Source organism: Microcaecilia unicolor, chromosome 5 (genome assembly GCF_901765095.1).
Source record: "Microcaecilia unicolor chromosome 5, aMicUni1.1, whole genome shotgun sequence".
In the NCBI taxonomy this organism is placed as follows: domain Eukaryota; kingdom Metazoa; phylum Chordata; class Amphibia; order Gymnophiona; family Siphonopidae; genus Microcaecilia; species Microcaecilia unicolor.
Genome location: NC_044035.1, coordinates 87,313,703 through 87,340,408, shown reverse-complemented (window position 1 = coordinate 87,340,408; position 26,706 = coordinate 87,313,703). Strand labels below are relative to the sequence as shown.

The window sequence follows — 26,706 nt, the reverse complement described above, 5'->3', positions numbered from 1 at the left end:
TGCCCTCTCCTGCCATCCTCTTCTCCCCCCCAACCACGGAAGGTTAACTTTTCTTTTAAATTTACCCTCCATCGCTGGAATCCAGCACAGCAGCGTCGGTGAAAACACTCCTCCCCTCCCGAGTTCCCTCGATGTCTGTAGCAGAACAGAAGCTCTTCCTGATTCGTTTATTCTCATTGTCCCGCCCTCAGGGGCGGGACAATGAGAATGAACGAATCAGGAAGAGCTTCTGTTCTGCTACAGATGTCGGGGGGATTCGGGAGGGGAGGAGCGTTTTCACTGATGCTGCTGTGCTGGATTCCGGCGACGGAGGGTACATTTAAAAGAAAAATTATCCTTCCTTGGTTGTGGGGAGAAGAAGAGGGCGGGCAGGGTGGCGGTAAGCATGGAGCGGCGGTGCCTTGCCATGCTTACCTGGCTTGTTGTTTACGTCGGTGCCCTGGGAAGAGGCTGACTGAGGCGTGCCGCGCGGGGCCCCCCTAAGCGCGGGGCCCTATGCGGCCGCCTCGGTCGCCTCGGCCTAAGACTGGCCCTGCCTTCTTCACAGCTTATGTATAAGGTACCAGAACCTTGCTAAGGTAGGCCAAGCTTAAACTTGTGCATTGTAAGAATGTTGCACTTGAGGCCTAATTGGAGTCAGACCAGCAGGTGTGCAACTCTGCAGTAAGGCTTCATAAACTGTGACTGTCCGCAACAGGCCCACATAAAGATTGCTTTTGAGTTTCCAGAGACTGTATTTTTTATTTATTGTGCCTGTGAAGGCACAGGCTTCAGCATTTGTGTTAATGAATAATTTTTGGTATTCTTTTTACTTTTGTCTAGCCGTAATTCTGGAGACTCATGTTCAAACTGTGCTCATCCTATCACAGGGACATACTCAGGGGCAGAGCATAGGCGGTACTCAGGTGGGGCTCCCACTTATGAATGTAACGTACAGATGACCATGTTACACGCCATAGGAGCTGATTCTGTGGGTGCTGTGGGTGCTTGAGCACTCCCAATATTGAGAAAATTCCATGTATGTGTCCGGGGGGGGGGGGGGGGGTTATTTCCACTGGGCTTAGCACCTCCAATAATTTGAAAAGTTGGCTCCTATGTTACACACATCCTTGCTACACTTGTACTTATACCAACTGTATGGCTGGCAAGCAACTAGATATTAGGCATGTGTACATTGGGTTAGACTAGTATTCTATAAAGGAAAGTAGGTGTTTAATTTCCTTTAAAGAATTGGCGTCCACCATGTGACCTCAGGGCACCTAGTTGGAAGCATCCAGTTAAAGTACTGCCCCTTCACCAGTCACATCCAATTATGCCGTAGGTTCTCAATTTGCCCTCCTCCTAGGCAGTTCTATGTGGGTGTTTTAGGAAAACTTCTAAGGGAAACTATTTTAATTATTTATTAGGATTATCAATTACAACGTCTGTATGTTAAAACTGTCTGCAGTTTAATTTTTGCACCTGCAGTTTCTGCTGGTGACAGAGGAGACAGCAATACAGAGTTTACACATTTGACAACTGAATGCATGCACACTGATTTCCTCCCTGATCAAAACATGCTCATAGGAACACCTCTTTGCATGTGACTGAAACACAGATTACATCACCACTGAGGACTAATTTCAGGCACACCATTTACCCACATAAATATCTTCCATAGCCAACAGAATGGGGGTGGGGGGGGGCGGGGGACTATGACCTGACAATAGAGAACTTGGGGCCAGGGCTAGCGATTGGGATTTTTGTCCTCTCCAACCAAAAAAGTGTCTTGCTGCCTCTGCCCTCTCAGCTGTATTAGGTAAATCTAAAAAGGAGTATCATTTCCAAAAGAGGTTTGCTGTCTTAGCGGCACAATATAATACTCATGAGTGATAGCTCAGGTCTATAAAAGCACGCTGCTGTTTCAAGGAAATGACAAAGAATGAATCTTTCATCGATCCACTCTGCCAGACATGTTTTCTAACTAAGGGCCCGATGCTCAAAAGTTGCTGTTAAATACCGTGTGCGACTATATCTGCAGTTGAACTTACCGATTGTGAAACAGCGATCGATGCTCAAAGGAAATCACATGCAAATGAGATGCAACATGCAAATGAGATGCATGGAAATTCTGCAAGAGTCTTCGTAAAGAAAGTGCCTAACATATGCGTAAAACAGTCTCGCGGTAAGTGTCGATGCTCTGCACGTGCCCAGGAAAAAGGTGACAACCACGTCATAGGCATGCATCACTGTTTCTTTTTTTTTTTTTTGGTTCCACAACAACTTTTTAACAGTGCTGTTCCGTGCGGGACACACACATATAATATACACACATGGCACATTTCACACACATGTGCAAATACTATTTTAAAAAATGCAAGCAGACTGCTCCAATGAGAAGTCACCCTCATGCAACAAAAGCTCCAGATCTGCCAAAACATTTTGAATGTTAAAGGTAGGTGCTCCTTTCTGTGCATCGCAAGGAATTGTCTGTGCATTGCATGGAATGCTCATTTTAATACTAATGAACTCATTGTAATACATTTGCATAGGATTATCAGTAGCTACTACCTTGAAGGGTAAAAACAACAGAGAACCTCTTGGTGCATTAGATGCTAATGTGTGTGCTAGACCAGCTACATCCAGTCTAAATCAAACATTGCAAGCACAGTAAGCTTTGAGAATTCCCCGCTCAATGTCAAAAGCAGGAATCTTCAAAACACACTGTGGGCCACATCTACTAATGACTCTCAAGATGGGAGTAACGGATGAAAGACTTTACTGAAGTACCAAAGTAAGACCCTCCTTTATGCAAACTGATGTCACTGCCCTCTGCTGGCAGCACCACTGGTATTTTGATGAACACTAGTGCATCAGGTACCACATATAAAGCAGAGGCTTCAAAAGTGTTGTTTGTGACCCCTGAAGCAGGCAGGCAGGCCACTGAAACACGGACCCATGTCGGGTTTTGCTTTGGTGCCTCAATAAAGTCTTTCATCCATTACTCCCATCTTGAGAGTCAAGTGTCACCCTTTACTTTGTGTTGCTCCTTGATTCTTCAAAGAGGTTGTCTCTTGTTTTCCTGTAGATACCACTTCTACTAACACCATTAATGTGTGCTAAGCATTATTGCCAATTAGCACCAGTAAACTATTGTTATGGCTAAATTACTGATGCTAATTGGCTCATTCAATTAAATTGCACGCATAATTTTTAACACCATTTACAGAATTCAGGGATGGTGTGTACTTTGCAATTGAGCATTGAGTAGGGTTCGGGAGGTGCATGTGAAGGGCACACATGCATTTAGCTTATAGAATTCTATAACTTTCTTGCATCTTTTTGCTATTTAAGCTTGAGCATTTACACCTTCTCTATGGCTGGCATACATGATTGCACTGTAAATAACGGCAAGTTATCATCCACTTGCATTAATAATCTATAAAGTGAGCTTCGAATAGGTGCTTTTCTAGCACACAAATCAGTATTTGTCAGGCTCTTTGTGGCCGTGATCCCAGAATAGTATCCAAATAAAACTGTATGACTCCTTGAAGGTGCAGAACCTATGGAGAGTCCATCTAAGCCATGATCCCAAATGTGGGTTTTGTGACCCAATTTGGTTCCCCGACCCACAGTTTGGGAAGCTCTGATCTAACTCTACACATCCTGCTATAGAATTACCCTTCACTCATGCTGTTTCATGAACACCAACAGAAATCAAAGGTTGTTTTATTTTTTTTCAGAAGGATTCCTATGGTTTCAAGTCAAGTTGATTTAATATATTTCACAAAAAAATCTAAGCTGTGTGTTTTGCCAAACAATCCATTAACAAGTGTTGCTACTTTAGATTCTGCAGGAAAAAATAAGGTAGTAGCTGTGATTGCTGCTGTACTGCAATAGTCCAATAAATAAAATGATATATTTCACACTGGAATCATACTGTTGATTGCAGAGCCATCTTCTCTAGAAATTTTGGAAAGAAAACACCTACAGATACCATAAAAATGAAATAGTGAGCTGAGGTAAATGATGAATCAATTCAAACGAATGTTGACACATGGAATGAAAAATTGAGAATGTTACAGGAAGCTCCGGTTGTGGAGTCAGCTAAAAGGTAAGGCTAAACAGATCCAAAGAAAAGATTCAAGATTTAGAAGACAATACCAGACACTGTAAATACTAAGGCAGGTAGATATGTTATGGGGAGGCTCAAAGTGGTACGCAGACAAAAGGGGATGAAAACATGTCTTCAACTAATCAGCCTGGCTGATTGCAAAGGTAATTCAATTCTCTGTGCAGAGCTAGAAAACTTGACAGGGAGAGAAAGAAATAGAGATCAATCCTGCAGCTCTCTCAACAGAGGAGGAAAGCCAGGAAAGAGGCTAGTTACAGGCATAGGCTGCAGAGAAAAAGACATATCACTAACAATTTGTCAGCAAGGAAGCAGTAACTTATGCTTGAGAGGCAGCAAACCATAAGTAGCAGTCATGTTACATAATGCATGCTTAATTTATAAAGAACTATGTTCTAGTTGGAAAATACAAAAATATTACATGTTCAAAGCTAACAAATGCAAAATACAGTAATCATGTTCCTCCTGAAATAGAAGCCAAATGATCTTTCAAAAGTAATTATTTTGATTAGAAAACATTTTGCCAGCAAAACATTATCTGTTGTACTATATGCGCTGAATAAGTCTCCTGTTTGTAGAATTCAGTGTTAACATTAAAGAAAAAAAAATCCTTAATCAATACTAATTGCTACACAAAGCTCCAAACACCTAATCAGTTCTTGAATCATCGCCAACACAAAAGTCATCCTCTGATATCATAATCCTTCTTAATGGATTTTGATTGGTTCAGAAAAGGCTTACAGTAGTTAACCTTTCTGATCAACAAAACTGCCCAACAGAGAATATGATGCCTCCACTTGAAACTGTGTTCAATTGCTAATAATGTTGCAGCTCTATGAAAACTTGCATAAGCGGAGCGAGCCTGCATAGTTAGAAAATTAAAATGCAGACAATTCAGAATAGGGATGGGAAAACTTATCAGAGTGCTGGTTGAGTTTAGAAATATATCTCTCACTATATGCTTTGGAATGACCTAGCCAAGCAAACAACTTTGATCAAGTTTCAATCTGACATTAAATGCACATATATTATTTATTTTGGTTTAGATTTATGTAAATAATCACATGCAAATTACTTGAAAATGCCATGAATCTTTCAAACACCTTGACAATAAAATACATGTTACTTTAAGGTTCATATTCGAACCTGATAGATCAGACTAAGGGAATGTGCAAATCTTACTCAGGTTGCAAATGTGTTGTTATCAGACTTTGAGGAGAAACCATGAAAAATGGAGGAACACTCAATCCCTACATAAAGGCAGTCCAGCAGAAAAAGGAGTAGGGCAAACTGGCACTTTAAAAAAAAAACAAGGGAGACATATACGATAAATAGTCTTTATTTGGGGAATATCATATGACTCGGCACAGCTGCTGTGTTTCGGGGCCTATGCACCTGCTTCAGGAGTCTTGTGATGTTTCCAAGGTCTAAAACAAGGTACAAACTGTTGTTTCTTAGTTCTGATACAGAGAAGAGAACTCAGAGCAAAAGTCACAATCCAAAAACTCGAAAGTAATACTTCCAAAGGCTACCGCAGCAGTCTAACACAATTTATCGTACATACATCTCCCTTGTTTTTTTTTTAAGTGCCAGCTTGCCCTACTCCTTTTTCTGCTATCAGACCTTTCAGATTCATTTTACAAAGTGTTCAGATCCGTTTACTTCATCTACCTGCTCTCCCTGTTTGGACGGGATTTAAATTAAATATGAAGGGGTTTGCTCATTCTCGACTCATATACGAACTACAGTTTCAATGAGCAACAAGATTTAGTGGTGTCACTGATTAAAACTGATATTTGCATTGCTTCATTCGATTTACCTCTTTTGTCAGCAAATCTTGATATTCAAGTCAACTGAAGGCAACTTCTGTTTATCACAGTTAGACATCTGTACTACAGCATTATAGCAATTTTACTTTTCTAAAACAGTTTCCTTGCAAAGAAACAATAATGAATTTGTTCCATGTAATTTAGTTTCCATCTGCTTGCAGAATGATGAGATACAAGGAAAATATTTAAATGAGAAAGGGTCAGAATTGCAGACCATACCTTCCATGACATATACCAGTGAACCCACATCTCCTTCTTTAATGATACAGCTGTCTTTGCCATACTCCACTGGGTACATACAATCCACAATCTCTTGGATCTGTGACAGTTCTAGATTCTTCATGAAGTCATTGTCAAGAATTGCTTCCTTTATTAAATCCTTGGACCTATGGTAAGAAAGGTAATATTTATCCAAATGTTTGACAACTACTTCAATTTACAATAAGAACATAAAATAGCCAAGCTGGATAGGAACAGTGATCCATCTAACCCAGCATCCTGTTTCCGACAGTGGTCCCAGAGCTATTAGTAATGTAATTTATCAAGATTCCAGTGCTTTTTCAAATAGCCTAGAATGTCTTTCCTGCAGAAAAAGGTTGAAAAACTCATAAAACTTCCTTTACCATGACAAGGAGAGACTGGACTGGCAATAACCTCAAAAGACAAATGCACTAAGTAACCAGATTCAAATCATATCTCAAGAACCATCTCTAGCACCTATGTACTAACAGGTTCCACATTTTATTCCCCACTTTCCCCAACTCTCCTCAAACAAAAGTATCATCCACTCATAGGGATGGAGCCACACATCTGGCCAGGCCCCTCCCACAAAACCCTCATAACCATGGCTGTGATGTCTCTAAGGTGACACTCTCCTACCCTAAAGTTCCAGGAATATCATCTCTAGCAGGATGAAGTCAGTATCTCTTATAGTGGTACGGCATTCATTTTTATAATGGCACTATCTATCCTTGAGTGAATCTTGTGATCTTCACAGTTCGATATAAAGTTAGCCAGAGCCATTTTTACTTTACCACACTACTAACAGGAAGGAAATAGGGTTTCCTTCTTCCCTGTGATGATATCATGGAAGCTTAGAGGTGGTGAATGTAAACATAGAAAGTGGGCTGGAGACCTCTCTACTATTAGCACCGGGGATTTCATTTTTAGAGAGAATGAGGTGGTCAATAGTTATTTTCTGGGGAATGTTGGGTGAGTTGGGGGTGATATATTGTCAGATGGTGGTGCATTAGAGTTCAGGGCATGAAAGCCCCCTCAGTTGTGAGCCCCTTTCCACCAAAGTCAGATCCCCTGCAGCTCACACTCACCATAGGTCTGTTTATGTGATCAGCACTACAATGGTTGTGGTCAATTTAATGTAACTATAATAAAGCTGCCATGTTATGTATATGATTATTTTCATACAATAGAATTACAAAGTGATGTTTTTTTTTTTTTCTTCATTAGAACTGGCACCGTTCCCTCTAAGCTGAGCGGGAGTCCTCCACATTCAGTCATGTCAGTGGGGGGTGCTGTTTCACTATCACATTTTCAATTGTAAGGTACAGGCAAGCTCTGCAAGACTCAAGAGAATCTGTCTATCCCTAGCTCTTGAAAATACAATATAGATGCACCACCCTCAACCGGCAGCAATCACACTCAGCTTAGAGGGAACAGTGGTTACAGGCCTTAACTTGCCAGTTCTAAGAGAATTAGAAGTCATTAGCAAAGTATTTCATTATCCTGTGCTCAGGCCTATTTTTTCTCGCTCTCAGTTCCCATCTAAAAAGGGTTTAGGAGCCTAACTTATGGAGTTAGGACCCTAAATTGGCCTCTCTGAAAGATGACTAATGCTCCGTGTCTAAGTTTAGGTGCTGAGATTCACTGGGATACTAAATTTAGGATCCTAAAAACTGGACACTAAAGGGAACAAATTTAGGGTAGGAAAAAAGATAGGTGTTTAGCATTAATTTTCAAAACTAAGCATCTAACTTGGGATATTAAATCTAGGAAAAGTGTAGGCACCTTAATTTAGCCAATCTTTCAGCTAGATCTGGCAGAAACAGGTACATACAGTAGCTTAGGAACATAATTTATAGGACCTTATTTACTAATATGCATCAACAGGTTATCATGCATTAATGCATATTAAAATACACTAATGAAAGTTATGCACATGGAATACAATTCTGTAAAGTGGTGCCTATTTGAAGCCTTTTCTATAAAGCAAAGTAGGAACATACTCGCCTATATAGAATAATACCATAAGCATATATACACATATGTTTAGGCATCAGCACTTACACCAGCCATAGGGTATTTTATGCTCTGCATAGAATCCAACCACCAGCAGAAAATTGCATAGCCAGATTTTAGTTATTTGCACGTGTATGTGTTCACATAAATATGTAAATGATTAGAAAACCAGAATTTATGTGAGAATTTGCCACTTAATTTTAGGCAGTTTCTTATAGAATTATCTCCTTAGGGGTAACTCTAAAAAGTCTTTTCCGTGTGTATATGGCAGTATAAATGTGTAAAATGCCTATTATAAAAATTACCCCAAGCATAATAGAAAGTGTGATGATAGGAACAACCATACATTTACACCAGGTGTGGATTTTAGGCAGAGCATGAGAAAAGTTCTGATATAGGTCCACTGTTTATAAATTATGCAGATACCCCTGGATTCTATATAGCGCACCTAGCGTTCTGTGCCAAAATCTAGGTGTATTCTACAACAACACGCGAAACTTAACAGCATTTAACAAGCAATAATGAGCACTAATTGGAAAAAATTAGAATTTACATGCACAAATCACTAAGCACAGTGTGCCTAAATTTTAATGTGCAAGGACAAAAACGGGTATGGTTATGGGCGGAGAAATGGGCATTTTATGGGCATTCCAAAATTTATGCGCCCTGTTATAGAGTATGACCCTCTGCGCCTAAATCTACGCACCAGGATTTGTGCCACATTTTCGTTGGTGTAAATGGAGGCGCATAGTTTTATATATGCACTGCATAGGTGCCCAGTATAAGAGGCTTGGAGAGGCTAAGCCTCCCCTGCTGTGCTCTGAGGGGTTTAAATTGTTGATTTACCTCCATTCTCACAGCAGGAGCTGCAGTGAAAGCCCTCTAGCCTTGTGAATCAGTTGTAGAAATTGGTTTATGGTTTGTTTACCTTACTGCTGGGAGAGCATGGGGGGTGGCTGGAGGTGTCCTGGGTTGCCAGGGAAATATTTAACAAGGATGACTTCCTGACCTACACTGAGGACAGATAGCAACAGAATCGGATACTGGGCCAGCATGATCAGAAAAAGTCACCAGACAACAAAGGTAGAAAAGATAATTTTATTTTCATTATAGTGTTTGGAATATGTCCACTTTGAGAATCAGGTGCTCAACATTAAAAGTTTATATTTATTTACTTATTTATGGCATTTTATCTCACATTAAACATGAATTAGGGTGTTTTGTGGCTCTACATGAGAATTGTGATATTATGATCCCTTGTTTCAATATTGTTGACGGTCTACATTTTCCGTATGGGTGGTACAGTATATTGGTGTATTAGGTTCTGCCCAGTGTAATATTTATGGTACAGTAAGGTTCTGAGTGTGTTTTTGCACAAAGTTGTGCATAGTGTTTTCCAGTTGAGCGATTGTGCTTAGAAAATGCTTTGAGCAACCACTTTATTCTTTGACATATGATACATATCTAATATCTAAATTTAATAAAAGGTATTGTGACTTTTATTTTTATTTATTTATTTATTTTTCTGTGTTATCAGACAATTATGGATTTAAGCTCCACCCCTGGCCCCAACCCTAACCACGCCCCCTTTAGCCTCCCCAAACAGTTGGGCCACCGACCGCCTATGATGCACTGGGATATCAACTAAGCATACTTATTTATTTGTTACATTTGTGCCCCACATTTTCCCACCTATTTGCAGGCTCAATGTGGCTTACATAGTGCCGTGAGGTGATAGCCACCTACGGTGAAGAAACAAATATAGAGTGAAGTTATTTACAATGAAATATATATGAACAGACACATCAGGGAATCATAGAGAGGGAGGTTATATAACAATCATAAAGTTCAATACAAGTTTGGATATCTTTGTGTTGCTGTATTTAGGTAGTTAAGTTGGGTCAGTGGGATATGCTCTTCCAAACAGGTACTGTGCCAAAATCTAGACATCGCTTACAGAATATGCTTAGGCAGAAATATTTTCCACATGGATATTTCAGGCGCCATATACAAAATCTGGCCCACGGTGCCCAAAATTGGGTGCCGATCCAAGATGTGCACCCTCCTAAAATGTGCGTGCAGTGTTCCCGGAGATATGTGCTCGAATTGGGTACTGGAAATTATACCTGGTTTCAGCAGGCATAGGTTTTGGCATCAAAAATTGGTGTGCAATGCTATTCTATAATGGGCGTTCATCTGGGCATATTTGTAGTTAATTTTTAAAGGTAGTTTGGATTATTGTGCTGAAATTTCCTTCATTCTTTGCACCTGTTATTTTACAGGTGGTGGGCTTCTGGGGGAATAGTAGGTAGAGTTTTGAAAATATTGTATACGTGTGCTGTGATCTAAACACATACCACAGGAAAGACACTTTTTAAGCTGGTTAAAAGTATACATACTTGAGTCCCCCCCCCCCTTCCCCCAAATGTTATTTTCACTTGCTGAATGAGTGCAATTTTCAGATAGACTGTCATATAACGATCCTTCTAGGACTTCCTTTCTGCCTAAGAACTTTAATTTCTCATTAAAGGCCCTTTAACTAAAGAGTTGCCGTGTGGCAACCCGGAACTACCGCCGGCCCAACGCAAGTGCCAACAGTAGTTCCACCCTAGCGTGCACCATTTCTGGCACTACAGAACAGAACTGATTTTCTAGCACACAGGTTACCCAGCGGTAATCAAGCAGTGCTGCGTGTTGCCCGTTTACCACCAGGTTAGCTCGGAAGCCCTTACCGTCACCTCAATGTGTGGCAGTAAGTGCACCCCCCCCCCCCCCCTCCCAAATGGCTATACTGGCAAGTGTGAACTTGCCGCAAGGCCATTTCTTTTTTTGGCCTTTATACCCATTGTGGTAAAGGGGGCCCTGGCGTGAGGCAAAAACAGAGCTCCCGATAGCGCAGGGCCCCTTTTACCTCAGCATAGTAAAAGGGCCACAAAGTGATGAAATTTGAGACTTTCTTTTTTTTTTCTTGGTCTTTATAGATCCAATTATTTCATGTTTTGCAATCTGATGGAATACTGTAATGTTTAAATATGCACAAAATTGAACTGTGAGATATGTAATTTGTTCTTTCATATGTTTTATTAAATTTCCATTTGAACAGAACAACATATTAACATTATTTATCACTGATGCTCTTCCTTGAAATACATTTTTGCTCTGCCACAAATAGTCAGAAGGGAGTCATTGTATACAAATATATTTCATAAGGGAATATTGTTAAAGCATATTTTATTGAGAAATATATGCAATACAGAAATAGCCAACACTTAAAAAAAAAAAAGCAAAAACAAGCATACAAGGTTAGATACAGGTAAAGAAGCAAGATCAACTTGAGTTTGAGCATAAAAGAAAGCAAACATTTGCAAGAAAGGCTCTGATGCTCAGAATAGTTATAGCAAGTTCAAAGTGTTCACAACATAAAAATAGACGCTAGGCCTCATCATCCAGGGTCTACCTATATTCCCCCATCAATAAACTTCGACCCTACCTTCAAACAGTAATTTTTTCAAATTTTGAAAATAGCACAGTAAAAGTCCCTAAAACAGAATGTTATAACCTGCACAGTATATGGTTGTAACAATAAACATTCCCAAGAGGACAACAGAAAAACAGTGGGATATCAATCAGACTGTATCAAAGTATACTGCAAGAGACATCAGCTGATTCAAAACATAGCTGAACACTGGTCAGCTGGTGAGAATAGAACCCATTATATTATTCCAGCAATTGGGGGCCCTTTTACTAAGATGCACAGGCACCTAAGCTCATACAATGTGCGTCAAATTAGAACTACCGCCCAACTACCAGGTGCCAGGGGGCAGTAACTCTAATTTTGATGTGCGTCCAAAACATGCAGCAGAAAATAATTTCTGTTTTCTGCCGGGTGCCACTAACTGGGCGGTAATCATCAGTGTACATGAGCTGACGATTACCACCCAGTTAACGCGTGAGACCTGGCGGTAAGGTCTCAGGCCCAAAATGGACGCGCGCTGATTTTTATTTTGCTGCACGTCCATGTTCGGCATTAAAAAAAGGCCTTTTTTTGCATGTGCACTGAAAAATGAACCTGTGTGCATCCAATACATATGTCTACACCAGTGCAGGCCATTTTTCGGCCTGCCTTAGTAAAAGGTTCCCTTGCTAATTTGCATTGGATGCTGGATAGAGGTTAAATTTATATTAGAATTGTTCAGTATATACATAAGTACATAAGTAATGCCACACTGGGAAAAGACGGAGGGTCCATCGAGCCCAGCATCCTGTCCACGACAGCGGCCAATCCAGGCCAAGGGCACCTGGCAAGCTTCCCAAACATACAAACATTCTATACATGTTATTCCTGGAATTGTGGATTTTTCCCAAGTCCATTTAATAGTGGTTTATGGCCTTGTCCTTTAGGAAACCGTCTAACCCCTTTTTAAACTCTGCCAAGCTAACCGCCTTCACCACGTTCTCCGGCAACGAATTTCAGAGTTAATTATGCATTGGGTGAAGAAACAATTTCTCCGATTTGTTTTAAATTTACTACACTGTAGTTTCATCGCATGCCCCCTAGTCCTAGTATTTTTAGAAAGCGTGAACAGACGCTTCACATCCATCTGTTCCACTCCACTCATTATTTTATATACCTCTATCATGTCTCCCCTCAGCCGTCTCTTTTCCAAGCTGAAAAGCCCTAGCCTCCTTAGTCTTTCTTCATAGGGAAGTTGTCCCATCCCCGCTATCATTTTAGACGCCCTTCACTGCACCTTTTCCAATTCTACTATATCTTTCTTGAGATGCGGTGACCAGAATTGAACACAAGCGATACAACGGCATTATAACATCCTCACACCTGTTTTCCATACCTTTCCAAATAATACCGAACATTCTATTCGCTTTCCGAGCTGCAGCAGCACACTGAGCAGAAGGTTTCAGTGTATTATCGACGACGACCAGATCCCTTTCTTGGTCCGTAACTCCTAACGTGGAACCTTGCATGACGCAGCTATAATTTAGGTTCTTTTTTCCCTCATGCATCACCTTGCACTTGCTCACATTAAATGTCATCTGCCATTTAGCCGCCCAGTCTCCCAGTCTCGTAAGGTCCTTCTGTAATTTTTCACAATCCTCTCGACTTTGAATAACTTTGTGTCACCATTCATACCTTGTATAGTGGTGAGCCACAATATTTGGTGCATTGGTTCCATGAATATACTCCAGGACATTATGATCATCCCAACATAATGTATTATGAAGACCTTTTACTAAGCCGCGGTAGGCACTAGTGCGAGCCTACCACACACCAAAATGCACTGCCACAGGACGTGCTGAGGCATCCCGCAGCAGTGTGCTGATCAGCACACGCTAATCCCGCACTAAAAAATAGTTTCTATTTTTTTGCACGGGAGGCGTGTCTATGGGTGGAGTAGGCATGCCCTGCAATAATTGAGTAGCACAGGCATATTGTCATGTACTGCATGATTAGCATAGGAGTAGCACAGGATCCTTTACCGCCTAGTAAATAGGTGGCGGTAAGGGCTCCTGCGGTATTGACCATGTGCTAGTTGAGAAATTAGCACGTGGCTATTACAGGAAATACAAATACGGCCATTTTACGACCCCTCTAAAAGTGGCCACAGCGCGCGGTAAACCCACAAGCTACAAAAAATGCCGGCCACTTTTGAATGTGCCTTAATACAAGGACCCCTATGGTTGCCTTCTTATTATGTACAAAGGAGTAATGTGACCAGCAGGGCACTTCCAGAAAACAACAGTAGAAAGATGAAAATACAGTAGAAAGAACCTTTATTCTTATAATTTTGGACATTTTGCACTAAACATATCAAATCTGAAACTGAGCCCTCCAAAACTCACCAGAAACCCACTGTACCCATATATAGGTGCCCCCTTCACCCATAAGGGCTATTGTAGTGGAGTATAGTTGAGGGTAGTGGGTTTGGGGTGGATTTTGGAGGGCTCGGCAGACAAGATAAGGGAGCAATGGTGAGATGTGTACCTGGAAGCATTTATATGAAGTCCACAGTAGTGCCCCCTAGGGTACCCCATTGCTCACCTGGGATGTCTGGGTACCAGTCTGCTAAAATTACTGGCCCCTCCTACATTCCAATGGCATGATTTTTTTGCATTTTTAACTTATGCATCTTTTTTTTTTCAAAAATGGCCTAAAAAGATAAACACACAGAACACAAAACCTTGTTCAAAATGGCATTAAAAAAAAAAGACACGTTTTTCTTTTTTTCAAAAATGTGTATATTTCCTATTCGGATTCGGTACGTTTAGTGCAAAATGTCCATAATCCGACTTAGATGCACTATCAAAAATGCCCCTCTATGCACCCCTTGAATGGTTGCACAGGAGAAGGGTGATCATTATTACCAAAAAGGGCAGTTTCCCAAGATTCAAAACCCTTTCCAGTAATGTTAGTGTTGTCCTTCTAAGGACAGGCACAGAGGCCCTGGAAGGGAGAAAACCTGGCATGGCCTCAGGAAGGGAAGTCCTCCATATATGTAGTGCTTTCCTGGAGGGAGAGGAGTCAGTCCTTAGGAACAAGCTGGGGTTTAGATCAGGTCCTATTCCCCTGACTCACTAAGCTAAGGTAGGCCACCATACATCCAGATTTCCTCAGATATGTTCTTCTTTTCAGGGGACTGTCGTGGGTCTGGATGTTATTTTTTTTCCAGCCAGCCTATTTGTCCGGGTTTCTGGGTTGTCTGACTGGTAGACTGGTAGGCGGGTGGGCGGGTGGGGGAACAAACAGGTTTGCCTTCTTTCCCTCAACCCCCAGCATACCATAGTGCATGCTGGTAGATAGTAAGCTCCTTTGAGCAGGGACCGTCCTTTTTGTTTATTTTGTACAGCGCTGCGTAACCCTAGTAGCGCTCTAGAAATGTTAAGTAGTAGTAGTAAGTAGTAGTGGCCTCTTCAGAGTAGGAAAAAACTCCGCTCATTCCTGCCTGGTGACGCTGTCCTCCTCACTACCGCCGCTTCTTGAAAATGGCTGCTGAGTCTTACAAGGTCATTGCTTGAAGTCTTGGCAGCCATTTTCAAAAAGCGGTGTCAGCAGGGAGGTCTGAGGCAGCGGACAGGAAAGAGTGGGGTTCTTTCCTGCCCTGAAGAGGCTACTAGACCACCAGGACTGCATGGTAGGCCCGGGAGGGGATGAGAGGGGAGGGGGAAAAGGGGGCAAGCTGCTCATGGATGGGGGGAAGGAAGAGGAGAGGGGGTCACGCTGCACTTGGAAGGAAAGGAAGGAAAGGGAAAAGGAGGAAATGCAGTACATGGAGAGAAGGGGATGAGAGGAGAGAAGGGCATGCTGCTCATGGATGGGAAGGGAAGGAAAGGAAAGGGGGACATGCTGCTCATGGATATTTGCTTTTTTGGAAATGTATATCTTTTCTAATTTTGTATTTAGAATATGGAAGAAGATGCATTTCTGTTACTTATACCAGTACTTTCACTGCTTATAGAATCTGGCTTTCTTGGGGGATCAAGGTGTCGGCGGGGCCAGTGGCAGGCTGGAGCGGGACAGCATTTTATTTTTTGCATCCTCTTTTTTGTTTCCACAAATATGGCAACCCTAACTCAAGGAGGCAACATGATGTCAAAATGTTGAAGCCACTCCCACCCCCCCACCCCCGTCTGCCATATTGGTCAGAACAAAAAAATAGCAATTGCTATTGAAAATAATAGCAAAATTGTGAGGTTTATATAATTTTATTTAGCCTCCTAGGTTTTACATGCTCTCTGTTAGGAGGGGATCTGGGGGGGGGGGGGGGGGGGAGGGGATGTAAGGGGAGTTGGTAGGAGGTTGGGAAGTTTTTGAGGAGTCTGTGAAGGGGGGAAGGGTTATATTCAAAATGTATTTGTCAGTGCTCCAAAGCTAGCTTTGCTATTTGCAATGCTGTATTGTGGATTTCAGTTCTGGGAAAGCCCCAATCTGCCAAAGCTTTCTACATACCACCTCAGAGAGTAAATCTGCATTCCACACAGTCGATAATCTCATTTAAGCACAATCACAAAAATGTCCTTCCTACATATATTTCCATTAAGCCATTTTTGTAATTTTCCTATATAACTGTCTGGACTACAGGCTGACAGCCTTTGCAATTTGACTTTCACCTCTTGCCAAAACTAATCTGCCAAAACAAACAAAAAATAGTGCATGGCTGTGGATGTTCTGTGTATCACATGACACCTTACTTACTACAGCTTTAGAAAAGGTTCTTGATACGGCAGGAAAAAAAATTGATTCTATTAGTAATCTTTGTAGAATTACAAAATATGCTCTACGCTTATGTTACATTTCTGTCATAGCTTTCTAAATGATGCTTAAGTTATAATACATCATGTATAATGTACTATATAAACTCATTTGCTTAACTTTTATCAGTGAACAGACATTTATTTTAATGTTCCTTAAGTAGCAATACCAATTAGATTTCTAACAGTATCAACTTTCTTTATTCTTAGAGCTACTTTCCCAACCCCCCAACTCCCCTTATCTCCCCCCCCCCATTCCCCGGGCCCCGGGGGGGGCAGCGCCGCAGTCCTATCCGCCCTCCGTCGTCAACCATCTGCCACCGGGCCGGGTCCCCTGCATTGAAATCACAGCGCCTCTCACCTCCGTGTGAAAGCGCTGCAGGCAGCAGATCGCCTCCCTTCGGGCCTCCTTCCCTCCCTGTGTCCCGCCCTCATCTGACATCATTTCCATGAGGCGGGACACAAGGAAGGAAGGAGGGCCAAAGGGAGGCGATCTGCTGCTCTGCTGCCTGCAGCGCTTTCACACGGAGGTGAGAGGTGCTGTGATTTCAATGCAGGGGGCCCAGTCCGGTGGCGGACAGAGGGGGGCGGGTGGAGGGGGGAGCGGCGGCCACCTCGGGGGGGGGGGGGCAGTGGTGGCGACCTTGCCCCGGGCCCAGTCTCTCGGCAGCCCTGAGTGCATGACCATTAATGCAAAAAAGGAAAATGGATTATTTTACTGCTATATTAGAGGGAAAGGGTGTGCTAAGGCCTATACTGCAGCTTAGTAAAAAGACCCCTTTGTAAAGCCATCACAGTATAAAGTTTCAGAGGCACTGCTACTGGAAAGATATAAAAAATGATATTGGTCAGTGGAAGTTTGGAGTAGTCGTCATCATTGCCATGAAGCAAATGTAAGTCACAGACATCTGAACTCTGTGTCCTACAACATACAGTAATCAGTTGGCCATTATGAACATATATTTATTGTAAACATAGGGGTCCTTTTACTAAGCGATGGTATACACTACGCGTTCTTATCATGCAGGAAAAGTCACTTCCATGGGGTGCACTCAGGTAGTTTTGGCATCTACACACACTTCATATTTTTTAGCACTGGGGGCATGTTTGGGGGCAGAGAGTATGTGTGCCCAGTCTAATCTGTTAGGGGTCCTGTTACTAAGCTGTGGTAAAAGGGGACCTGCACTAGTGGTGGTGGCTGTTTTTGCTGCACGCTGAGGCCCTTTTTACCACAGCAGGTAAAAGCCTGAAAAAAGAAATGGCTATGTGGTAAATTTGCACTTACCATGTGGTCATTTCAGGGGGAGCACTTACATTGAGGAGGTGGGTAAGAGCTCCCATGCTAACCTGGCAGTAACTGGGCAGTGCACGGTGCTACCTGATTAACTCCCTGCGGTAATATTTTTCTGGAATTGAAAATGCCAAGCACCGGGGACAAAGCTACTGCTAGAGGCCACGTTAGTCCTGTGGTTGTTCCGATCTGCCGTGTGGCAAGCTCATTACCATGCAGCAACCCTTTAGTCAAAGAGCCCCTTAGCACAGCTACATTGCTGCGCACCAACCGATTAGTGAATGGTGAGTGCGGGAGCCCTTACTGCCTAGTAAATATGTGTCAGAAAGGGCTCCCACATTAATGGCCAAGCGCTAATTGGGAAACTAGCGCATGACGAATGATTGAAGAAATAAAATATTGGCCATTTTACAGCCGTGATAAAAGAGGTCTCAGTGCGCAGGGAAATCCACACGCTAGTCATAGTGCAGGCCACCTTTAGCGCAGCTCAGTAAAAGGGCCCCATAATTAGCAGAACCTTACTTTCCGGAAACAATCTTCCTGAAGTCCAGTGATTGCAAATATCTAATTCTCTGTATAAATACATGCCATGAGCTGATCTTTTTTTTTCATAAATTGTATTCTTTACAATAAGCTATGAACTTAATTATCTTACTGGCCCTCTAAAATTGATTTGGTTTTACTTACAAGTTTTATCGTTTATTTTGGTATTCTTACCATTGATTCTAATCAAATTTAATGACATTTTAAGTCCACTTTTATTTCGAGGACTCAAGATGGATTAGGTTTATTAAAAACTATATGATTATTTGGTATTAATGTTTAACATAAATATCCAGCAACATTCCAGATAGTCAGAAAGTCAATAGACCATGAACCATCACACACTGAAGAACATAATTCTCCCATGCCTAAATTTGTGTGAACTACCCGCATAGTTCAGGCTTTCAATTATTTAAAAAAAAAATGAAATCAGTACTTCTTTTCTATTCCCCCCCCCCCCCCCCCCCCCCCAAAAAAAAAAAATAGTTTGTTTTTTCCTTAAAATATTGTTATTTCTTTCATTTCTCAGTTACATTCTTTGGTTCCCTGCTCTTCAGTATTAACTCTCTTATGCTTATCAACCAAAAAGCTCTATTTTCTGGCAGTGTTAATCAGACCTCACTTTCAGATCATAAAGTATGGAACAGAGTACATAGATAACATAGTAGTAATAGTAACATAGTAAATGACGGCAGATAAAGACCTGTACGGTCCATCCAGTCTGCCCAACAAGATAAACTCATTTTACATGATATGTGATACTTTATATGTATACCCGAGTTTGATTTGTCCATGCCTTTCTCAGGGCACAGACCGTAGAAGTTTACCCAGCACTGTTCTTGTACTAAGTTCTGAAGATAACATCGAAGCCCCTTAAAATTTACACTCCAGCCCATCCCTATCTATTCAGTCACAATCAGGGCATAGACCATAGAAGTCTGCCCAGCTCCCATTTTGTTTCCCAATTACCGGCGTCGCCACCCAATCTCCACTAAGTTTTGGCGGAACCATTCCTTCTAAACAGGATTCCTTTGTGTTTATCCCACGCATGTTTGAATTCCATTACCGTTTTCATCTCCACCACCTCCTGCAGGAGGGCATTCCACATATCCACCACCCTCTCCGTGAAAAAATACTTCCTGATAGGGGCCCTTTTACTGAACCTTAGCACACGCTAATGGACATTAGCATACACTAACCTGGGGATTCTATATAGCGCGTCTAGAGATCCGCACCGAAATCCAAGCAGATTCTGTAACAATGCGCGTAACTTAACCTCAATTTCAGTAACCATTTTCTTACTATCTGAGTAACCTGCATCTCCATAGACAAAGTGGAATCTATAGTCACAAATCTGGAAACAACAGAAGCTTATATGGTAATCAGCACTAATGCGCTCAAGTTATACCCACCTAATATTACCTCCCAGGGCAGACTGACATTGATCTGGACCCCCAGGCAGAAGGGGGTCATTGGGCCCCCAACGCTGCAGACACCTTTGATTCCAGCACCCCCTTCCTACACATTACAGCCCCTTAGGCCTACCTTGAAGAGCACTGGTAGTCTAGTGGCCTCTTTGGGGGCAGTAAAAAACCACACTCTTTCCTGCCCGCCACCGCTGCTCTACCCGGTGTCACCACTTTCTCTTAATGGCCGCTGAGACTTCCTGGGGCAGTCTCATGGGTCTCAGCAGTCTCACGAGACTCCCGCATGAAGTCTCGGCAGCCACTTTGAAGATGTGGCAGTGCCGAACAGAGCAGCGCAGTGGCCAAGAAAGAGTGGGATTCTTCTGTGCCCCTGAAGAGGCCACTAGACCACCAGGGCCTTTCAAGGTAGGCCCAGGGAGGGCCCACTGAGGGTCAGAGGGATGTAGTGTGCAGGGGGCAGAGAAAGAGGCACTGGGGCCCCCCGACCCTCTGGGCCCTCGGGCACTGCCTGGTTGCCCATATGGTCAGTCCACCCATTACCTCCCCTTTTTGCTGAGCTAGAAACTCTTCTGACACATATCTCCTCTCCCCCCCCCCCCTCCCTCAGGAAAGTCTTGCTTAAGAACATCCCTCCCAACCTGGAACAGCAAAGTGGCAGGAAAGGAGCACCCTACCTGTGTCCTGCCTTTCTTGCTACCTTATATTTTAAACAGAATGCTGCGGTCACATTAGGCAGTTACTATCGTGTTAGCTTTAAATAACACATGTGTCAAACCCATTTAATATGTAGAGCATTGCCCCCTCCCTCCCACTGACAGGACTCAAAAGAAGTGGAAGCATACAGAATTCTAGAAAGTGCCAAGGTCTATCAGCTTCTGTGGAGTACTGTTCCTGCAATTGCTGGACTAGAAATAACATGTTTAACAAAGGGGCAAAAACCCTGGTAGCTGCAAATCAAAACTCATGGTGGTTCTACTGAATAGATCAACAGAGGCCAATTCCAACTGAACTGGAAACATAAAAGACTGGAAAGAAACACCACTCTAAAAGAAATATAATGATGCATTTATCCCTTAGTCCTGAAACAGTCAAGTAAGCTGACAAATAGGATTAGTATTGCACCAAGTCAACAGGATCAGCCTGGATCATACCTGCTTTCCCTACTGCATGCATGAACTTGTAAATCACTTCTGATTTTTCAAAGAAAAATAAGACTTTAGGTCTTAATCTTTACATATTTTTCTTCATTAGCGATCAATTGATTCCTGCAGCTTTATTTCAATGATATATATTTCAATAAAATGTTTCTTTATATATGATAAAAACTGCAGAGAAAGCAATGCAGTTAGTGATGTAAAAACAAATAAAATGACGAATCATGGGAGAGAAAATATTAAGAAATCCAGGAATGGAAGATCTCCAAATGATCAGGGAAAATCTGAGCCTTACTTCATGTATGAACTTGTAGTTTTACAGCAAGCTTCTTACTATCCACTTGTTAATACACAAACATATACTAAATTAACACACACACACACACAATGGGAAACTGCAAGCTTCTTATGAGATTTTGTGCAAATAAACAGCTGAGAACAGCAAGCATTCAAAGAAGAGGGCTTAAGCCACAAAATTTTAAAAAGTCCACTTCAAGAGGTATTTTTGAGTGTAATCCACTGATGTTGGACACACCAGTGGACAGAATTTATAGATCAAATATTGGACCTTCAGATGGCTATTGAAGAAACAATCTGGTGCATGTTTTATGTTTTAAGCTCTTACAGAGAAATGGCTGTTGCTTAGTAACCTGCAGGATGTGGCTAGCTATTTTTTAAAAATGTTGTTCTGGGCTCTGATTGGCCCAGGAGCTCAAATTCAGTCTGGAAATACTGGATTTTTCCCGTCTCAGTTTGGAAGTAGAGAGAGAAAAACCTCTTTACTGAGACCCTGTGAGCAGCTATATTTCCTGAACTTCCCAGGCACTATCCAGGTAGTGATAAAATGTTTAGATAGTTTTATAATTGATCCTTTTTCAGTTACCTGTTATTTGCCTGTTATTTTCCACCTGTTTTTTATAGTTCACTGTTCAACATTTTATATGACAATACATTTCTTTAGTTTATTGACTCTGCTTGTCTGGACTGACTAAGAATCTTGGTGGTGTGTGTGTTGGGTCTGTGAGTGCTTTCTAGGAACTGTGAGACCACTAGGAGTGTGGCCCTAGTAACCTAGAAATCACCGGGGATAACTTGAGAATGGGAGACGGTTGGGATCCAGTCGGTGGGAGGAGGGTGTTAGTGTAGATCATATGCCCAGGTGCAGACGGACCTAAGCTGTGCTGGGGATAGACCCTCTAAGTGGCTGCAGGGTTAGCCCCAGGTGAGTGTCTAGGCGTTTTGTGACACAGCCATATAATGTGACTGTATAACTAAGTGGGCAGATAGGACCGCGCAAAAGGAAATCCTATATTTGGCCACTTTAGCTATGCAGGTGCTGGCACTCGCATAACTTCCAGAACACCACCTGACCCCGGAAATTCAATGCTACTGCCTGGACATAGTCCGTCATTAAAATCCAGGGGCCCTTTTACTAAGGTGCAGTAGGGATACCGTGGACGCACTGTGTGGTAAAAGAGCACTAACGCAAGACGCACTGAGGCGTCCCACACTAGTGTTCTACTCAGCACATGCTAATGAAGAGGATAGCCATGCCTGGACTTTTGTGAAATGCATTGTGTTACACCTTGACTGCTTAGTTCATGAGATTGCTAACCTAGACAAGCCATTGTAGCCTGCAGTCTGCAAGATGAGAGCTGCTTAAGAGATGCAGCTTGATAGATGAAGCTCAGCTCCTGCAGTGTGTGGGTGCCTGTACACTCCTTTCCTCAGTGCAAGGGAATTAAACAGGTGCATTGGGGGACGTATAGAAACTGGAAACTCAGGGATAGTTTTTGCTACAAATATTATACTCTGCTGTGTCTTTGCTAAGGAAACAGGCTGTTAGAGTACCGAAAGCTTTGCACCAAGAATAGTGCTGGAGGATGCTGGTGGGACAAGATAAGAGTGTGGCTTGGGCCGGGTTAGAGTTGAGCTTGGGATGGGTTCTGCTTTTGACATGTGCTTATCAATATAACTCCTTTTATGGTAGGTGAAGTGAACTTGAGCTGTATGTTAAAGTTAGGCTTCGATTCCCTGAATGCTGTGCAATGTCTTATGAACTGAATGCGCATGTCTGCCAATGTATACCTATAAAATGTAGGTAACATTGTCTTCCTGGGGCTACTCAGAGCTGTGTCTTGCTAGCAATAAAGCTCTCTTGCTTTGAGATCTGTCTTGTCAGTCTCCTGATTTCACTTGCTCAGAATTCCTGTTACACTAATCCCGCAGTGGAAAATACTGTTTATTTAACAGCACAGGAAGACATGTTAAAAGTGGCTGCAGCATGCAGGAAACTCACACGCTGACAGCTGCGCCAGCCACTTTCTAGCGTGGCTTGTAAAAGGAATCCCCAGTCTTAAGTGGAGTGGAGGAGTAGCCTAGTGGTTAGTGCAGTGGATTTTGATCCTGGGGAACTGGGTTCAATTCCCACTGTAGCTCCTTATGACTGTGGGCAAGTCACTTAACTCTCCATTGCCCCAGGTACAAAATAAGTACCTGTATATATATATATATATATAAACCACTTTGAATGTAGTTGTAAAATACCACAGAAAGGTGGTATATCAAGTCCTATTTCCCTTACATATCTTAATTCTTCCTATGGCTGTCAGCAGTATAAAAACCATTATCTGCAAGCAGGTGTATTAGCCAGATAAGTTTCAAGGAATAAAGAGTGGTTCTCCCAACTCTACCTGGCTAATATGTTTTCTCCCTCCAGGAACATCTCCAAAACTCTTTTGAATCCCACTGTGTTTGTTCTGTGACCACATCCTCTGGCAACAGATTCCACAGGTTAATTATGTGCTGGAAGAAAATTACTTTCTACAGTTTATTTTCCATCTTCTCGTTTTTAATTTCATGGAGTGCTCTCTTATTTTTATATTCTCTGAAAGAGTTGTTTAAACTGTTCTCTACTTAACAATTCCTCCCCAGTCATATTTTCATATCCTTTTGCAGTCGTCTTTTTTCCAAATTGAAGATTGCTAAACTGTTTAGCCTTTATAAGGCCATCTTTATCATTCTGGTCACCCTTCTCTGAATCTTTTCTGGTTCCACTATATCCTTTTTGAGATGGGGCAACCGGAACTGCTCACAATACCAGTGGTATTTCTAGCAAGAAACATTTGTGGTGACAACAGTGGGACAAGCAAGGTATGAAAGGAGACAAGGCAAAATAATATTTCAACATGTGGAAGGCAATTCTATAAATTATACACATATGTCATTAGAATAAGGGCATATACATACCTATGTGCTAAAATTCCCTCTAAGCCTTATTCTGTAAATACGCACATATCTTACATAGTGTGTATTTTGCAGGTAAGGCACACACACAGGCAGAATCAGGGCAGAGCATGGACAGGATTCACACTTATGCACATAGCGCTAGATTCTGTATATGGTGTTGAAAAAATGAGCACTAAGCGCTATTCTATAAACAGCACTCCGAGTTGGGTGTCATTGATAGAATAGCATTTGGTGCTGGGATCCGCACCCAATTTTGAGTATGAGGAGTTACACCAACTGAAACCTGGTGTAAATCCTCATGCCTAAATTAGGCATGGATATGCCTTATTCTGTAACACTGTATGCAAATTCAAGTAACACCCATGACCTGCCCATGCCCCTCCCATGGCCACACCCCCTTTATGGATCCATTCATAAATTTTTATACTTGTAGCTTTATAGAATAGCGCCTATAAAGATGCAAGTGTAAATTCAAATTATTACCAATTAGCACCAATAATGAATTTTAGCACCCAATTATTGGCGCTAATTAGCTTGCTATAAAATTCAATTGCATGTGCAAATTGGGTGCGTGCCCATATAAGCACCATATATAGAATTAGGGGAATAACTTATAAAATACTATGTTACGTAATTATATGCAGAATTTAAGCGATCACAGGCCAGTTCTTTGGCTCACTTAAGTGCTCACTTCTAAATTATGTATTTTAATTGTTATGCTAGTATTACATATGGAGAAAGATCCTCAAGAACCAAAAAATCAACTCAGAAGGTGGCAGAAAAATACAGAAACATTTGCTGGATCTTGGTCTGACTCAGCATAGCTTTTCTTATGTTCTTATATTCAGTTGATTGGGTGTCGCCTGGTTGATGCACATGTTGCCTGTGCATTTTACGAGTAATTCTACCGTATAATCTAGATACCTGCATTTACACATCCCCTGCTCATATAAATGTGTAGAATACTAGCACTTACACGTATAAATGTACACTTACCTGCAAAACTACCAGCATGTATCTAAACAATATTTCATAGCAGCACACCTAACTTACACCCCCCCCCCCCCCCCGTGTACTAAGACGCGCGGCAATGCCGACATAGCCCATTCAAAGTGAATGGGTCGTGTCAGCATTAGCGGATCACAGCTGCTAGCACAGCTTTGTAAATAGGTAGTTACTTACCACGTAAATGCAAGGGAGGTATACATGGGCAACCTTCCACTTACCCAGGTAACTTATAGAATACAGTAAGTTACATATGTCCACTGTTCCCTCTAAGCTGAGCAGGAGTCCTCCATCTACAGTGCTGCCAGTGGGTGGTGCTGTTTCACTATCATATTTTCAATGGTAAGGGGTAGACAAACTGTGAAGGACTCCATGGAACCTACAAGTATCCAGCCCTTGAAAACAAAATATTGAAACACCACCCTTGACTGGCAGCAACGCAGATGGAGGACTCCCGCTCAGCTTAGAGGGAACAGTCCATATGTCCTTGCCTCATTTGGGCACTTGCAGTTATGCCAGGTATATAAATGTTGGGTGTGTTGATAACCGGTTATGCTAGTATTCTATAATGTTACCTGGATACCCAGGTACCATTACAGAATAGGCTCCCACCACACATCTCTGGGGCACCTACATGGAGGTACTCAGTTGTAGAATTGCCCCTTTCCTCTGGATTCTATATAGCGTATCTAGCGTTCCGCATCAAAATCCAAGCATATTCTGTAACAACACACATAACGTAATTGGTTTAACAAGCCAATCAGTGTTGCTAACAGCACTTAACAAGCAAGGATTGGCAATAATTAGAATTTACAAGCATAACTTGCTAAGCGTATTCTGTAACGTATTGTATTTAAATTCTAAAGCGTGCAGGCAAAAAGGGGAATGGTTATGGACGAGAAAATGGGTATTCCTAAATTTGTGCGTGTAGTTATAGAATAAGGCCCAATGTGCCTAAATCTATATGCCAGAATTTACACCACATTTTTGTTGGTGTAAATGGTCGCACATAGTTTTATGCGCTAGGATATCAATTGCACATATTCTATATACCACGCCTAAATATAGGTGCCCCTCATACAATACACTTATATGGAAATGTTGTCCAGACGGATTTTGTAGGCGCCATATATAGAATCTGTCCCTTTATGCCTTATGAGCTCCAAAAGGAAGTTATCTTTGTTCAACTTAAATATTAAGATGAGCACTAGCAGCAAATTTGAGAGTCTGAGATCATAATCACATACCCTGGCTTGCAAGTTAAGTTTTTTTCCTGTCATTACAGTTGGGACCAATGACAGGTATTTTAACTGAGCTCTAGTGGTGTTTGTATGAGGGCCAATGGCATGCACTCGGGGCCATTAGGGTATTCAGTGAACACCCCCCCGTCCCCTGCACATGCTTTTTTTTTAAGAAACTTTTTTTTTCTTTACAGGGTCTGCAGATTGGTTGTTGGCATGGCAACTGGAATGTGACTCTGCCTCCTGAGCTCCTGTCAGGGCCTTCAATTAAATTAGTGAATCCCTGCTGCAGAGTGGCAGGCTTGTTTTTGAAGCCACAGAAGGCTCAGTTTTTG

The 26,706-nt window shown here is 42.0% G+C and overlaps 1 protein-coding gene across 2 annotated transcripts in view; it reads right to left on the bottom strand.

Moving 5' to 3' along the window:
• PRKG1 (protein kinase cGMP-dependent 1) overlaps positions 1 to 26,706 on the bottom strand; it is a 1,533,271-nt gene that overhangs the window by 1,128,051 nt on the left and 378,514 nt on the right. For both annotated transcript variants that reach the window (XM_030203098.1, XM_030203097.1), the window contains exon 2: positions 6,160 to 6,326. In XM_030203098.1, coding sequence (XP_030058958.1) covers positions 6,160 to 6,326 — 167 coding nt within the window. The remainder of the gene's footprint in view (positions 1 to 6,159; positions 6,327 to 26,706) is intronic.